The sequence below is a fragment of the Nelumbo lutea genome, chromosome 4, assembly GCF_056320005.1.
Source record: "Nelumbo lutea isolate HS-2025 chromosome 4, American lotus-T2T, whole genome shotgun sequence".
Classification (NCBI taxonomy): Eukaryota; Viridiplantae; Streptophyta; class Magnoliopsida; order Proteales; family Nelumbonaceae; genus Nelumbo; species Nelumbo lutea.
The window spans coordinates 90,298,260-90,314,102 of NC_142687.1; the positions used below are offsets into that span (position 1 = coordinate 90,298,260).

General features: G+C 37.3%; 1 protein-coding gene across 3 annotated transcripts; it reads right to left on the reverse strand.

Annotated features, from left to right (window-relative positions):
- Positions 1–374: 374 nt before the first annotated feature.
- On the reverse strand, positions 375–15,840 carry LOC148861718 (autophagy-related protein 18g-like). 3 transcript variants are annotated; one of them, XM_088984445.1, is made up of 9 exons: positions 15,212–15,840; positions 10,708–11,169; positions 9,827–10,276; positions 8,147–8,392; positions 7,174–7,998; positions 6,916–7,091; positions 1,822–1,943; positions 1,131–1,643; positions 375–878 (listed from the first exon to the last, which is right to left on the reverse strand). In XM_088984445.1, exons 1-9 carry the CDS (start codon positions 15,383–15,385, stop codon positions 874–876), a joined length of 2,973 nt encoding a protein of 990 aa, XP_088840571.1. In that variant the 5' UTR covers positions 15,386–15,840; the 3' UTR covers positions 375–873. The 3 variants fall into 3 exon arrangements, with proteins under 3 accessions (XP_088840571.1, XP_088840572.1, XP_088840573.1); XM_088984446.1 differs by having other exon boundaries at positions 10,708–11,227; positions 15,212–15,438; XM_088984447.1 differs by having other exon boundaries at positions 10,708–11,222; positions 15,212–15,338.
- Between the last annotated feature and the right edge of the window lie 3 nt (positions 15,841–15,843).

The window sequence follows — 15,843 nt, forward strand, 5'->3', positions numbered from 1 at the left end:
CGTGAATCAGGTAGAGTACAAGTAGGCGTGGGACCCACCCAACACTGATACCTGGTGGTCCTGGGCTACCAAAATATATTACCATTCCCAACGAGCTCTACCCTCCAATTGAAACCTCAATTGCATCTATCTCCTTAGGTTAGTACTTAGTAGGGTGATAAATGGAGTAATGATACATTCTATCCCAGGTTGCCTGTAAGGAACTGATGTTTTACCAATTACCATTATGAGAAACAGTTATAACTGAGTTAACTTCAACCCATGAACTGCTGAACATTTTAATCTTACAAGAATCAAGACAAAAATAAAAGGAGCTGGTGAGTCTTTATACAGAAATATTCACCTCTACAAGAAGCTGGCCTATTCAAAGAACATAAAGAACCATTTTATCCTTTTTTTTCATTGAAGAATACAGTTTTGTTACACAAATTGGAGAAAGAACTTGTTCACCCTAAATCAACTGTACAAAGCAAATTTGATAGAAAGTTCAAGACGGGGAAACAAACCCAAATCTACCTGTACCAAGAGTTCAAACTTCCCCATGCCAAAAAGCTACGCCCCCCCCCCCCCCCACCCCCACACACACACACACCTGAATAACGAATTTTCATCTACAACATGTACATCACAGAGAGAGTCACTTTGTGTTGAATGCACTCTCTTCTCAGGATTCACAGAACCAGCTGCCCAACCAGTCAGGAGTTGAAAATTTGCATTCTCCTTCAATATGAGTTTTGGCAAAATCCTCATCTGAACGACTGAACCTCCATATTGAAAAGACATCCAGATCTTCCTACAAGATTTTTGAATGTTAATGATGGGTAGGTAGCATGACTGCAGCTGTTTCTTGGACTTGGGACAGACAGGTACATATCAACCTACATTGCAGAAATAGAAAGTCAAGTTAGTAACTACAATCAAGAATGTTAACATGTCAAAATACGGTAAACCTAAGCATTCGATTCCTGCAGATAGCAATACAATGTGCAAAGGACATACCCATATCCAGTAGATACATCCAGAAACAGGATTGAACAAAACCTCTGTTTCAGGGTCTATCACAACTGCCGTGTCCATGCACAATTAAACCATGTACAAGAAAGTCATATACATATATTTGAAATCATTACCTTCCTCACTGAGGGCAAAAACACACCCAAGCATGTCATCATTCTCCCCTTCCTCCTCAGGTTTCTCCCTCTCACAGTGGCTGCTGCTGCTCTCGGTATCAGTAACAATTTTAGTGCAATCACGGCATTCATCAAGCTCTTTTACTTTACAGTACCCCTCATGAAAGTACTGCTCAAATTCAAGTGGTTCTTGCAACTCCACATGCTCAGGCCCCTTCACAAGGGTGTTAATACCAGAAGCTGAACAATCAGAACTAGCATTCAAGAGTTCACTGGTCCCAGTTTCCATTGAGGGAGCACCATCAGTAACATGAGTATTATTGCCCATAGAATGTTCAGAAGGAAATATTTCATCAACTTGTTCAGAAACGTTTTGGCTTAGCAAGAGCAATGAATTCAATATACTCTTTGTCTCATGGTAAGTATCATTGGTACTTGGATTCTCATGTGAATAGGACTTCATGGTCGTCACTTGATCTAAATCAGGTAAAGATCCAGTTGTTCTCAATGACCCTAATGGAGAGAAAAAGACCAAATAAGAGATTGTACAATTTTTTTCTGTTGATTATAGACTAGATCAATGATTAAACACATTAATGCATCATCTTTCCAAAGCTTCACATAGAAAAATGGGAGTTAGTATAAATTATTTCAAAGAAATTATGAGACGTTAAAATTTGTCTCTAGTTACCTCCATCTGAGCTTCCCACAGATCCAAGAAAGGCTGGCTTAGTGTGGCAGGTAATAGTCTCTTCTATGATCTCTGTCCTATTTCCAAGAAGATCCGAAGAAGAAAAATTTGTACACCTCCCCCTACAAAAATTCATGCAAAGAATCTTATATGATCCACTTTCCAGACAATGGAGGTATAGTTTATCTTTTTCCTAATGCTACCCAGAATTTATATCGACTTCATCAATTATTGTTGTAAGGAAAAGGATAGAAAGCAGATCTTGCAAAGTTAAGTTATGAGAAAGGGAAAAAAACATAGTAGTGTGGTTCATCTATAGCTTTGAAGAATTCAATCAGATGGAAACTGGTATAAGGAAAAAGATAAGGTAAAGGATTTGGTTTAACATGTTTTTTTTTCAGGGCACAAAGTTTTGTACTGTGAATAGATAAATATGACCCTTACATAATGATATCCTTGCATTTTGTGAAAAAGAATAGTTGTATGTGCTGTATATGTGGGCATAGTCATAGTGAAAAGGCCATGAAGGTTTTTTTGTTAAAGAGGGGTTCCTTGCCCTTCCATGCTTATTTTATGCAATCACAATTTTACCTATTAAAAAGAAGTTTTTACGTATTAATATAAGCATGCATGTGATTTATAACAACGATATATTAAAAAAATATGCAGTATTCTTTGACCCACAGATGAAACACAACATGGGAGTGTCCCCATGGTACAACTGTATACCAAAACAAGCTAAAGATTTTTCCTAAGCAAAGTTGCTCTAGAAAGAAAAGGACAGACAGACAAATTTCGTAATTATAACACATATCGAGATTCTTGTATTTTTTGAGATGAAAGATAACAGATTTTATTAAACAAGAAAAGGGTACATGAGAAAATGTACAACAGGGAGCACACACACAGATTACAAAGGCATAACTCTCTCACTATGTAAAAGTTCCCTGTGGACTCCTGATTTAGCCAACCAATCTGCTACGGAGTTTAACTCTCTGGGAATCCAGAACAGATTAGCATTCAAAGAATCCCGGAGATCCCAAGCCTCATCCAGATAATGAGCTAGCCTCCATGGCCCTCCATTCTTCTCCCCAAGCCATCCAATGGCATTGCTCGAATCTCCTTTGATGACAAGGGAAGATAAGCCAAGGTTTCTTGCAATCCAGTGTCAAGTTAGCACTGCTAAAACTTCAACCTTTGTAGAGTCTGCCATCCCAATTGGATCATTGTAAGCCCACAACAAATTTCCATCCCTTCCCTTAAACACACCCCCGATCCCTGCTAAAACAGGGCTCCCAAGGGCACTTCCAAATGTTGCACAAGTGGAATATGTAAGATAACAATTCGCCCATAGATCTAGCTTTATTGTTGAAAACTCAGTTGTTTCTCTCCTCCCACACCCCCCACGTAACTGCTTGAACAACGATTCGCCAATACACTTTTCCCCTTTTCCCAAGGCCTCATCCTTGTCATTGCCAAAGGAGGCCCTTCAATGTGTTCAGGAAAGACCCAGCTGTACCCTACTAGATTTAGGAAGAAGCACCAAACTTTCCTTGTTTCTGAGAGCAATGTAAGAGAAGGTGCTCATCAGCAGTCTCACCATTGTTTAGGCGCAATATACAAGTATGGGTGGAGATACACAATCTGCCTTTGCTTTTCTGCTGTAACAAGTCACAAGTGTGTATTTTTTCAAGCAAGCCTCCCACACAAAGAAGGAAACTCAAGAAGGGATATGGGAGATTCTTGTATTTGACTCATAATATCAACTTTTTTAGGTTCTATGCAACTGGAGAAGAAGCTATTGTGGAAAGGTATATATTACCTAAGAATTTTGGATTACAGAAGAACATACTGCATAGTTAGAAGTTATCAACCAAGGAAGAAAACAGTATCTTCTGTCTTTTTTTTCCTGTTATGATAGTATTTTGTGTCAATTTTCACTAGCTTGTTTTTCCAAAGGGCGCCATTTTTAACTTTTTGATGCTTTTATTGTGGTCCATCATGATGCATTTGACTTGTTATTCATTAGAAAATATAGGGATGGGACAAATTCAATATCATGGTAAGAGTTGTAAAAGGGTACTAAGACCTGGATTCATGTCTCATGAGGTGCAGGAAAGGCATGGGAGGCGTACGCCTGGAGGCACAGTGGCCCAAAATGCCTGAGGTGCATGCCAGAGGTATTGATGTCTCTGAGGCGTATGCCTCAAGCACCTTTTGCATGAGCGTGCATGCCTCATATGGAAAAATAAAGAAAATAAATGAAAAGGAAAAAAGGGAAAGGAAAAGAAAGGAAAGAAAGAAAGAACAAAAAAGGAAAAGAAAGGCAAAGGAAAGGAGAGAAAAGGGAAACAAGAGAAAGAGAGAGATACCCTTCCTCTTCTTCTTCCTTCTCCTTCTCTTTACGAGGCTTACACCTCTTACATTCTGAACTACGTCTTTCACCTGCAGGTAGTGGAATGCCTTGCATCATGTCTCTGTGTTTTAAAACATTGGGTATCAGAACACCTTGAGGGGTTTGAAACTGTGGAAGTTGGTGATGAAGAAGTGATGGATGTTCTGGTGGAAATACTGTAGAAGCTTCCTGCTAAAAAGTTTACAAAAGGAAACAAAAATAAAGAGCTAAACCACTTATGGTGAGTGAAAAGAATGACATGGAAAACAATGATGATGCTGAGGACAAGGAATCAAATGAAGAAGATGTTCTTATAGATTAAACTCATGAAATTGAAAGATTGATTCATGTGGAGACAGTGGTGAATACTGAAGTGGAGGTGAGCATATCCTTGGGCCTATTTTTTCTTGGATAATGATCTTGCTGGTTCTATAAAACTTGACATGGATTGGGATGGATAGAGACACTTCTGACTGGGGATGTTGTAGAGGGTAGAGAAAAAGTAGCTGATCAGACATTTAAGAAGAATGCGGTCATGGAATTAGAGATAACTAATGCTAGTGATAAGGATCAGAAGGCATGTGAGAGTATTCCCAATGTTGTAAGGTGTTTCAGAAATTTGAAAAATCATCAACCCGCTCAAGTGTTGAAATTTTTTGCAAGGTTGAAAGGGGGCTTGTTTGGAGTTGGGCCTACAAGAAGGTAAAGAAAGTTAAGAAAAGAAATAGGGATCATGATAACCACTAAAGCTCAAGGTTTTTACATGGATGATGATTTTAGAGAAAGTGATTGCTGCAATGTACTGAAAAAAAAAAAGGAAAAAATAACCCTTCTCGCATATGCGCTGTTCACTAAAACATTTAACAAAGAGAAAGATGAACATATAAATAAATATTTATACACTACAAAATAGACAAGGAAATTTGCATTCATTTTCTACATTTAGGTGCTTTGGATTGTCTTGCATAATATAAGTACGCTTTGGCTTTATCTATAAAATCTCATTCAAAAGGATCAGAAGATCTGCCAAAACATTAGCAGATTCCCTACTAAAGAATGGATGCGGAAGGAAAAGATTTATTGGGGTACTTGGCTCAGGAAAAGGGTTTGTTGTACTGGAGATGGAAAAGTGAGAATGCTCTAGTCTGTTCTCCATATTTAGGGGTCTCTCTTCCTACATTTTATATTTTAACAAAAGATATTTGATTTTGTGGAGTAGAAACACAAATTTCGTGAAGATAAAAACTCTCAAGCTCAAAGTCAACAAGAAAAACAAAATCCATAGTTCACCTCATGTCTTTTGGTAATTTCCTTGCGAAGGTATTCTAACAACAGGTCAGACCATGCCACATCAAAACACCATATATCTAGGTACATACATACATATAGTTATACACACACACATATTTCATCAATAAATAATGTATAATTATATTAATATATGCATTATTTTATATTTAATTTAATTAATTCAATTCTTAATTTTGTTTTTTAAAAATGCTAAAAATTGTAATTTGAGGCCAAAAAAGGGTTTTTTATCAAAAATAGTGGGGGAAGGCGCCTTGGGATGCATAGATCTTGAATAGTTACCCAAAATAAAATTAAAAAAAAAAAAAAAGATCTCCCAATCAGACATCTGAACGCAAAATTATGGCCTCCAGAAGTTCGCATACACATTTAGTGTACAACCCTTAACCTAGTCACCGGCTCAAATGGGTCAACGGTCCAACCACCTGGGTCAGACAGTTTTTGACCAGGTCAACGGTTTTTTTACCAAAGTCCATGTTTTAGGAGAACTGGACATGGAATTATGGCCGGGTGACGGTTCAACCTGGGTTAACGGTGGGTTGAAAACATTGCTCCAAAGAATGTCATGAAACTGGTACTCTCTAAGGCTTGCAAAGTACCATTGGAAATGGATTTTGAGAAATACAGTTGGTAAGATCTCTGAAAGTGTGACATTCCACTGGGATTATCTCCTTGTGTTGTAGGAATTTGAGAGATGGTTTCTTGATAGAACATCTTGTCTCAGAATTGCTTGGCTCTGTCAAAGCATGTGGTGGAAACTATACCAAGTAGATGCTTGTAATGGTGGAACTGGCCCTCAGCTACCAACCATAACCTTTTTATTTTGGGTGTTAGTTAGATGAGTCTTTCTCTCTGGTAGACCCTCTTTTCAATTTCAAGGGGGAAAAAGGATATGTAGATTATATAAGGTGAGTAAAATATTTAGAAGCTGATAGCATCAAGGTAAATTTGTTTCAATTTAAACCTAGGGTCCAGTAAGTGGAACGTCACATTATCTGAAAGGCAAAGTGGGGGCATATAGGAAATCAGTGCAGTGCACTCTTCTCTTTACTGCTATTGGTGAAAAGAGGGAAAAGAAAGGCTCGAACCACCATGTAATGGAAATATCTCCACAAGTTCTTTGATATTGATGAAACATGGACTCTGTGATTTTTCTTAGTGGATACTCATCTCATATGTATTTCACTTGTTACTCCTTTGCATAAAATATAGAATTAGAACAAATTTGAAAGAAAGGTCATTATTTCAACCCAACAATTTAGAGGTAGAAGTCTAGAGAAACTAAAAATTTTAGTAAGATATAGATCTATATCACGTTAAAAGGAATACATAATCAAATCTTAAGCGATAACTATACCTGAAAAGAAATGCAGTTAAAGCAATATCATTACCTGTCATTCCAATCCGATTTGATACTGTGGAAATGGTAAAAAACAGGCAATAAATCTTTACGCCTTAGCTCAACCTCATGAACAGGGATCTTTTCAATTTCAACCTCTCCACCAGCAGAATCTTTGGTATACCCCCTCTCTTTGGCCCTCATAGGAATCATCACATAGAAGGATATCTAGAAAAATGTGAAAGAATCATAACCAAAATGAAGCATGATGACATATTGGAGCATCTTACAACTCAAATTAAAATAGTACCTTAGATTTCTGCCATATGGGTATCCTCCCATTGCCAATCTGCACTTCTGCATTAGAGAGATACCAATTGGATCTTCCACAGGGTTTTAACAACTCTTTCCCTGCTACATTATCATCATGTTCCAACATATACTTCATATCATTATCTTCACAATTAGAATTCTCCGTGATCATCTCTACAGCTTCTTGTCTATTGAGGGTAACTTGAGAAATGCATTCCTCTCTTTCTGGCCAATCAGATCTTCGACAGACATCCCACCATTGAAGAGGTTCCACTTTTACCCTCAACTCATCATCTTGTATTTGCATTGTAGGACTTGATCCAATTCTTGAACTGCCATCACTTTGTTCTACCCTCAAGGATGGCACAAGTTCATGTTGAACCACATGGCCAGATGGAGTATAAACCAGTAGATGCTCCATGGCACTGGCTTTCAAGGGAATGGACTGAAGACTGCGAGATAAAGAATTGTGGAAAACAGCAGCAACAGCACCAGATGGAACAAATAGCTTTCCTGTTGCAGAAGCTGCAGCATTGCTAACAGTGTTAAACCAACCAGAACTACCATTCTTTATCCTGCTTACAACAGATAGCGTAATGGATGGTGGAGGTGGAAACAACTGCTGGTTTACCACATAGGATGAAGTAGACCACCAAGGTATAGAAAGACCTGGTGAGAGCATAGGCCCATCACTATCAGAAATTTGTGTTTGAAGACCAGCATCACCACCAAAAGGAGATAGAACAAACACATGGCAAGTTCCTCTGGAGGAAACAATGGCTATCCACTGACTATAATGACTAAAACAGATATCTTGTATGACCTGAATGACAAATACCCAGAGAAAAGAATGAGAGAAGAACGGAAATCCAGGGAGAGTAATAAACAGCAAAACAGCAAAGAATGGAATAGAATAACAAGTATCTATAAAGAAAAAGAAATCAAAATAAAAAACTATCTTAATGGCTTACAGCTGATGTTATTCCACGATATAGCTTGTAAAGATGCACATGAGAAGAGTTCCAATCATAACTAGGAGTGTTTGATCCAGTTTGAATGCGGGATGGAAAAATCCTGAATATATTTATATTGTTCCCATGTATAGAGGCTGTAACCAAAAGGGTCCCACTTGGGTCAAAACAGAGTGCAGATAATGGACTTGTATGAGCTCTAAATTGTGAGATAACCGCTCTAGAGACAATATCCTTAATAGCAACCTGTAACCAACCAATTTAACCACCTAACTCTTAGAATGACACAGGAGAATCAGTTCATAACATTACATGTCTGATAATTTGGTCAATCCAACAGTAATCATTTTATAGATCTATTATTTTCCGATTGGTGAAAAAAAAAACATATGTTGTAGAAAACAATCAATTCTGAAATCTTAGAATAATGAATCTGATAATGATGTTCAATGGCAACAATTTATGAATAATGAGTGACAAATCAGAAGTTCATGTTAATTTTTTTATTAAAACAATATAATTTCTAATAAAGTAATATAATTTCTAATGAAGTATATATAATATAATTAAGTTTTCAAGGTGCCAAGGCAAGGCTAGGCGACCATGGGGTGCCCAGGCGCCTAGCCCTCGCCTAGGCGATGGAATGTAAAACTAAGGTTTCCAATGGATTTCTACCCTTTTGAACTAGTTTGTTTTGGATTTATGTATTCTGCACTTACTTTTGTGCTTGGAACTTGAAAGAACTGAAGGGGCAGAGCCCCTATTTTAGATCAACAAGGAACAAATACTAAAATAAAAGAAGAAAATGAAAAAGAAAAGCAGGGGGCAGAGCCCCTGTTCTAGACCCAGAAAATCTGGTGAAAAAATATTAAAATAAAAGAAGAAAAGAAGGGATGGAGCCCCTGTTTCAGAAACCAATGTTGAGAACAAACAAAAGCTGAAAAAATGGAAGAAATTAAGAAAAAAAGAAGGGGGCGGAGCCCTGTTCCGCCCCTGTTTCAGACACCAATAATGAGAAAAAAAAAAAAAAGCTGAAAACATGCAGGAAATTTAAGAACAAAAGAAGGGGGTGGAGCCCCTGTTTTAGTCCAATAAAATGATTCAAAAAACTTGGAGAAAAGATACAAAAAGGAAGGGGAGAAAATGGGGCGTAACCACTGTTTTAAACCAGGAAACAGAGAACAAAACTAAGAAGAAGAAGAAGAAGAAGAAGAAGAAGAAGAAGAAGGATTAACTCACCTTGACTTTAGAGGACTGTGTGGGAAGGATGGAGGCTGTTGTTCTCTCATCTTCCTCAGTTCGATATTTCGATTCTATTGTCAATGTGAAACCCTCGAAGATTAACTTTGTTTTTACTTTCCTCAATACAAAAGCATGATAACACGCAATAGGCTCTATTATAATAACTATAACAACCAATAAAATATTATATATTATATATTTTTTATTTAATAAATATTTATATAAGCATGTGCCTAACATAGTTGGCATTTGGGTGAGGCGTTCTTTGAAAAGTGCCTAATCGCCTAGGCGTCGCCTTGACAACTATATAAATATATACATACATACACACACACATACTTCTTTTTTAATTTTTTCTGACAGTTATAAGACAAAAACTATCTCCTGAGAATTCCCTTTCTGAAGTCTAAACAACAAAAAATTGTGTAAAGGACTAACCATCCCTGCATTATCTGTTTCATTTGAATGTGTTGATGAGGCAAGTTTACCAACTTTCCAGCTTGAATTTGTTGATAATGGCAAATTAGAACCATCAGGTAAAAGCTCCTGGCAGTATTTAGACAACGTTCTGTATCCCATATCACTAAGATTCACCATGCCAGCAGCCAACTGTTTACTTGACTCCACTGCATAACGAGCCACCAAGCTCCCACCACTAGGTGAAGTTGATGGACTAACACCTGGAGAAGGGGTAAGATTTTGTGGACTAAGGCGACCTGTGTTTGACAATAAAGGATTGTTTGAAGCATAAGCTAGCCATCTGGGCCCCACAGCCATTGGACCATAACCAATGTTAACACCAACCACTCCTTGTCCTCCTACCTGAGGGACAGGATAGGTCAAAACACTGAATTTTGTCTCCAATGTGAGTGCATCAAAACAGTATATCTGCAAAAGTACAATAAAATAATTGGTCAGACAATGCAATTTAATCCATAGACTATAAAGCTAAAGGATGGAACAACCATCTGCGGATAGGATAACATGACAGGTAACCTATATGCATCAGATTTGATCCTCATATCCTGTGTGCACTGTCTAGGAAAATTCTTAGGTCAAGATTCAAGAGGTAGCAGCAGCTTATTGTGTTCTACCAAAACTGTTCTGGACTGTTAAAGGAACTCTAGCGAATAGTTTTGAAACACTCCAGGAGGTTTATACAGACCAACTGAATGGTGGATACCATGGATTCTAACCCTGGTGCAAGTGCATAACATGTACTAATATTCCCATTTCCTACTATTGATCAATACTTAAATTCATAATACTCAAAATATTGAGTAATCTAATAATAGTAACTTGTTTGGTATAATGCTTACTTGAGTTGCAAGACCAACAGCTACAGTCCTAGGGCTGCATCTGACCATATATATGGCTGACCGGAATCTCAACATATGAACATAATTATGTGACCTTAGTGAGTAAAATCGAACTGCAGTAGGAGAGATGCAGTTTCCAGGTTGAGGGTCAATATTACCATCTCTGATAAGCCCATTCAAATGCCCCCCTACATGAACAGGCCCTGAACAGTTGGTTTTATCCCCTGCAACAACCAATAGTAAAGGATGTGATGCTCTAAATCCTTCACAGCCTTCAGGTTTCTCAGGGATAGGCTGCATCTGTAAAAATGTAACTGGGCCATCACGCTTAGAGACCAATTCGCCAACATTAGCTGCACCTTCAACATCAAGGACTTGAAAGCCATTGGAGTAACCAAGTAAAAGCACATGCTTGAACGCAGATTGACCAATTTCTAGTTTGTCAAAGCCAGCCCATAATACCTGTTTGGCCAAGAACTTTAGCACATGCTGCAAAAGCCAGTCTACATGACTATCTACACTGCCACATATAAATGCTTTAGCAAATAAGTTGGACCTAAATTTATTATCCATCAGATTTCTCTACAACAACAAAAACATTAATCTAGAGTGTGTAGATAAGAATAAGTATTTTTTTCAACATAACAATGAAAATTCTAGGATAAGAATATCAAACCAATTCCAACAAATGAAAAGGCCAAGATGATTTGACCACCTGGACCATGACAGAAGCCCTAGCTGTATTTAACTCGAGTCTGGTAAGTAGTTGCCTTTCTCAAAAGTATATTTTACATATTAAACATCTGGAAACTATTTCTCAAGTGCAAAACTCAGTAAACTTCTCCAAACAACCAAGGAATCTTACACATAGCAAAGTATTGGAGGTCAAAAGGAATCCTCCAATTCCTCCTCTCGGTTCCTAGATTCATGGAAAATTTTTCAGCTCGTAAGACCTTATCATGTGCTTTAGATAGTGTTTTCAACCCATCGCTGATCCGGATGGTTGAACCATCTAAACCATCACCCGGACACGATTCTAGGTCCAGTTTGGCTAAAACCCAAGATTTGCTCAAAACCTGTTGACTTGGTCAAAAACCATATGACCCAAACAGTTGAACCGTTGACCCGTTTAGCCTAGTCACTAGATCACAAGTTGCACACTCAACGCATGTGCAAGCTTCGAAAGGCCATAACATTGCTCTCGAATGTCCGATTGGGATATTTTTTACTTTGGGCAACTTTTTGAGATCTGTGTTTCAAGGCGCTGAAGGTGCCTTGCCACACTCAATGCATGTGCAAATTTCAAGAGAACATAACTTTGCGCTCGGATGTCCGATTGGAGTGATTTTTTTATTTTGAGTAACTTTTTGAGATCTATGTGGGTGCCTTGCCTCGTTATTTTTTCCAAAAAAAACCCTTTTGGGACCTTAAATTGAATTTTTTTAACATTTTTAATAAATTAAAAATTAAAAACTAAATTACAAAATATAAATTAAATATAAAATAATGCATATATTACATGTATTTTTTTTTAGAAAAGGTTAACCAAATTATACCTATATTACACGTAGAATATAATTATGCATTATTTATTGATAAAATGTGTTTATACCTATATCCATACATACATATATGTGTATACATACGTATATACATAATTATAATCTAAAGTTGGATAAGACCTAATGCACTGCAGGATTCAAAACATTGCCAACCCAAAGGTTCCTCTATCTGATGAACAGTCTAGGTTGGCCATAAGATTCCTCCACATGGTTAAAATAGGGTAGATCATGTAGGGAAGCTTCCTACTTAAGTATATTACAGAAACTTTTTCCTTTCTATTTTTCTATTTTATTACTTCTTATTATTCCCTTGATTGTAATGCATCCTGGAAAACTGATCATGCTATCAAATCTATATTTTGAAACACAGATGCATCTTCTTGGCATGGTCATTCTTAGCACATGGTGCCCTACCATGATACAAGCATCCTAATGACAGGGTCCTATAGTACATACATGTTTAAAAAAAATAAAAACCTTATTTATCAAAATGTCTTATTGGACAGAGAGTTAAAGTAATACCCATCAACCTTATTCACAACAAGTTTCTTGGAGATACTGCCATGAGTTGTGCTCAAGTCGGATTTACTTTTGGAAGCTTCTTTGTTTCTATTTCGTTGGTATAAAGAGGGATGGCCTATCTTTGATAATGAATCCAGAATAAACTTCTATTTGGATTTTGATTTTCAACAGACCTCACTGGCAGATTTTTTGTTCTTCTTTTTTCTGTTTCTATAGGGGATGCACTGTAACTGGCAGCCTGGCAGGGAAAATAGGAATGATATCATGTTCAAGTAGTATTTTGTGAGGCATGTTGGAAGCACACAGGCATCCGCCACACCTGAACCTAGGCACAGCCCCTTTTAAAAAGCACACACCTGGTGCACCTTTGTAGAATCCTATATGTTTTACACCTTCGTAATGGTTTATCAACTATTAAATTACCTATTATTGCTGTTTGTGCACTAGTAATGGTCTATTAACAGAAAAAACACCTCTCAAATACTTAAAACCTTAGTTCTTGCTACAGAAAAAAGACCTCTCAAATACTTAAAACCATAGTTCTTGCAAATAGGATCTCAAATAGAAAATATTCCAAAAAAGAAGCAACAACAATACAACTAATATCCGATTCCAAATCCTAAAATAGAATAAATTGTGACAACAAAGACAAAACTAACCCCTCTATATATACAGGCCAAAATTTTAGGTCGACGACACTGCCCTAAACCCCAACATAAACTTGTTTGGGCTTGCCTCAAGGGGGCCTTTATGGAGGCAAATGTCATAAATTCAATTTTTGGGTCAAATGTGTTAACCTTTAATGTCATAAATAAATAATAAAAATTAATAAAATATAAAAAATACATAAATTATGCAAAAAAAAGCATTCAAGTACATGTATAATATCATATATTTATCATATTAAACAAAAAGTAAGTGCAACAAATCAGAATTATTTTTACACACAGGAATACAAAAAAAAAACATTATAGAAAAAATTGAACACATCTATAATTCTATATTTATGCTACTATTAAAAATATGAATAAGATTGTGAAACTTTCTTTTAACTAAAACACTCATTTTTGAATTTAGTCCCTATTTAATTGTGAGGTTTAAATTGTAAATTGAACTACTACTTTTCACCTCATTCAATTCCATCTACTTTTCACCTCTTTCATCCACCTAATTACTACTTGAAATTCAGCTTTAATCTCCAGTATGCCCTAGCCCATAAAGGCTGCAATCCTAAATCCATGTAGATTGTAGAGAGAGCAAATCAACCCAAATTGAATTCCTATTGCCAATAGGAGGTGAATATATAAGCAAGATATCACTTTCCTGGTTTCTAAAAGCCCCTTTCATGCCCAGTTTTCCTGGATGTCCTAAGCTGCAGCCATCAAAATTGAGCTTAATACAATTGGCTTTGTTTCTTTTGATAGTAGCTTGGTATAATTGACTTGAAGGAGAGACCAAGAACAACGAGACATCACTTTTGTGGTTGAGAAGCAAGTCATGCTTTGATTGTTTGTTACCGATAAAAAAGATACAGATCCCATGATCTTACTAAGACAAGCTTGTTTGCATAGCTATGGTTAAAATTCCTACATAATCCATCCAACATTTGATGAAATTCATGATTATGAAATTTTTAACTTAATTTATCATGTAGCCAGTGGTTAATGAAGATAAGGGGAATTCTAACCTTAACCCGAAGTATCTATAACTACTAAAAGCCCTAGATAGCTTATGCCACCCCATATTGGAAACCTATGGATGCAGGGACAACTATTAATTAATTGACCTGAAAAGATATAACCCCCTCCTAGTATGCTGAAACCTGAAAAGAGGAACAAAGGCAGCAAGGTGCTTTGCTCCAGACACCCCATAAAACTGCCCCAAGACCAATTACTCCGGCTCTACCAAAAAAAAATACATGACCCAGAGAAATACTCACAAAGAAGTCATGAAAACAGAAAGGCAGAAGTTTTCAATGTTTAGGGAGAAATAAGAAAGCAGAGTTATAAATTTTTGACCTTTATTCCACTACATGTATCGAACAATACAAACACCATTCCCAGCAACACAAGCAATCCTTTAGAAGTATAATTAAGGAATGGACAAACCAGAGAGAAACAACCATCCATTCTCACACCCACAATTAGAAATTCGAATTTGAAAATATAACTTTACAAAAACAAGAAACCAGATTATTGAAAGAAATAATCGAACAAGTTCTGCTTTTCTATTGTCCTTTTATCCATCTTGAACATCTAAAGAAGAACACAATATTAAGAATAAACTCAGAAATCAAGAGCCAAAGGAGCAAATTAGAAATTCAGAGCAGAAATAATGAATTAACACACGAAGAGAAGTAAAAGGCAAACAGAACTGAATAAGAGCGCCAAAAGAAAAACGAACCAAAGAAGAAAAGGAACCTGATCCTTTTGTTGCTCGGAAGCAACAGAAATCGAAGCGGCGACAGATGCTCCGGCAGAGCGAACAGTGGAAGCCACTGTAGTGGCATTCGTTGACACCGTCTTCAAACAAGACGAAATAATCCTGAGAGAATTGGGCAACAAGCCGTTACTTCTCCCGTTGGCCTTCCTCATCCCGGCTCGGACCGCTGGGCCACAAAGCGTCACCACCACTCCACCACTCAAAAGGAACCCCACCACCACCCTCCACCGGTGCCACCACCAGCACGACCACCGCCGCTGCCGCCGACCATATCGGACGACCTACGATGCTCAATACCATCCGATTGCCCGATCAACGGAATGTGACAGACACGATGATTTATGATCGCTGCTCCCGGTTTACTTCCTTGTTCTTTTCTCTTTCCTCCTTTTTTTCTCTCCCTTTTCCTTTCAATTATTGAGTAATTTGCCCTGTGTTTGCGCTGCAAGTAATTCAAGTAATACTTTCCGAAACTAATTACGTTGAGAAAAATAAAAAAGGAAAATTACAATTTTTTTGTTAATAATCGTAAAATGGAGATGACTTTGGTTGGGCGATTCCGCCAGTTCGCCGAGGTTTGAATTCCGACTGTAGACGAGGAGGAGACGAT

Bases quoted from the DNA above. Each gene is read 5' to 3' on its own strand.
- LOC148861718 (XM_088984445.1), bottom strand. From the start codon at position 15,385: ATGAGGAAGGCCAACGGGAGAAGTAACGGCTTGTTGCCCAATTCTCTC. The intron at 8,393-9,826 runs GTTAGTCCTTTA...GGTTGGTTACAG, and splicing joins AAACAGATAATGCAGGGATG to GTTGCTATTAAGGATATTGT. The intron at 1,944-6,915 runs GTAATGATATTG...GAATTTTTGTAG, and splicing joins AAATCGGATTGGAATGACAG to GGGGAGGTGTACAAATTTTT.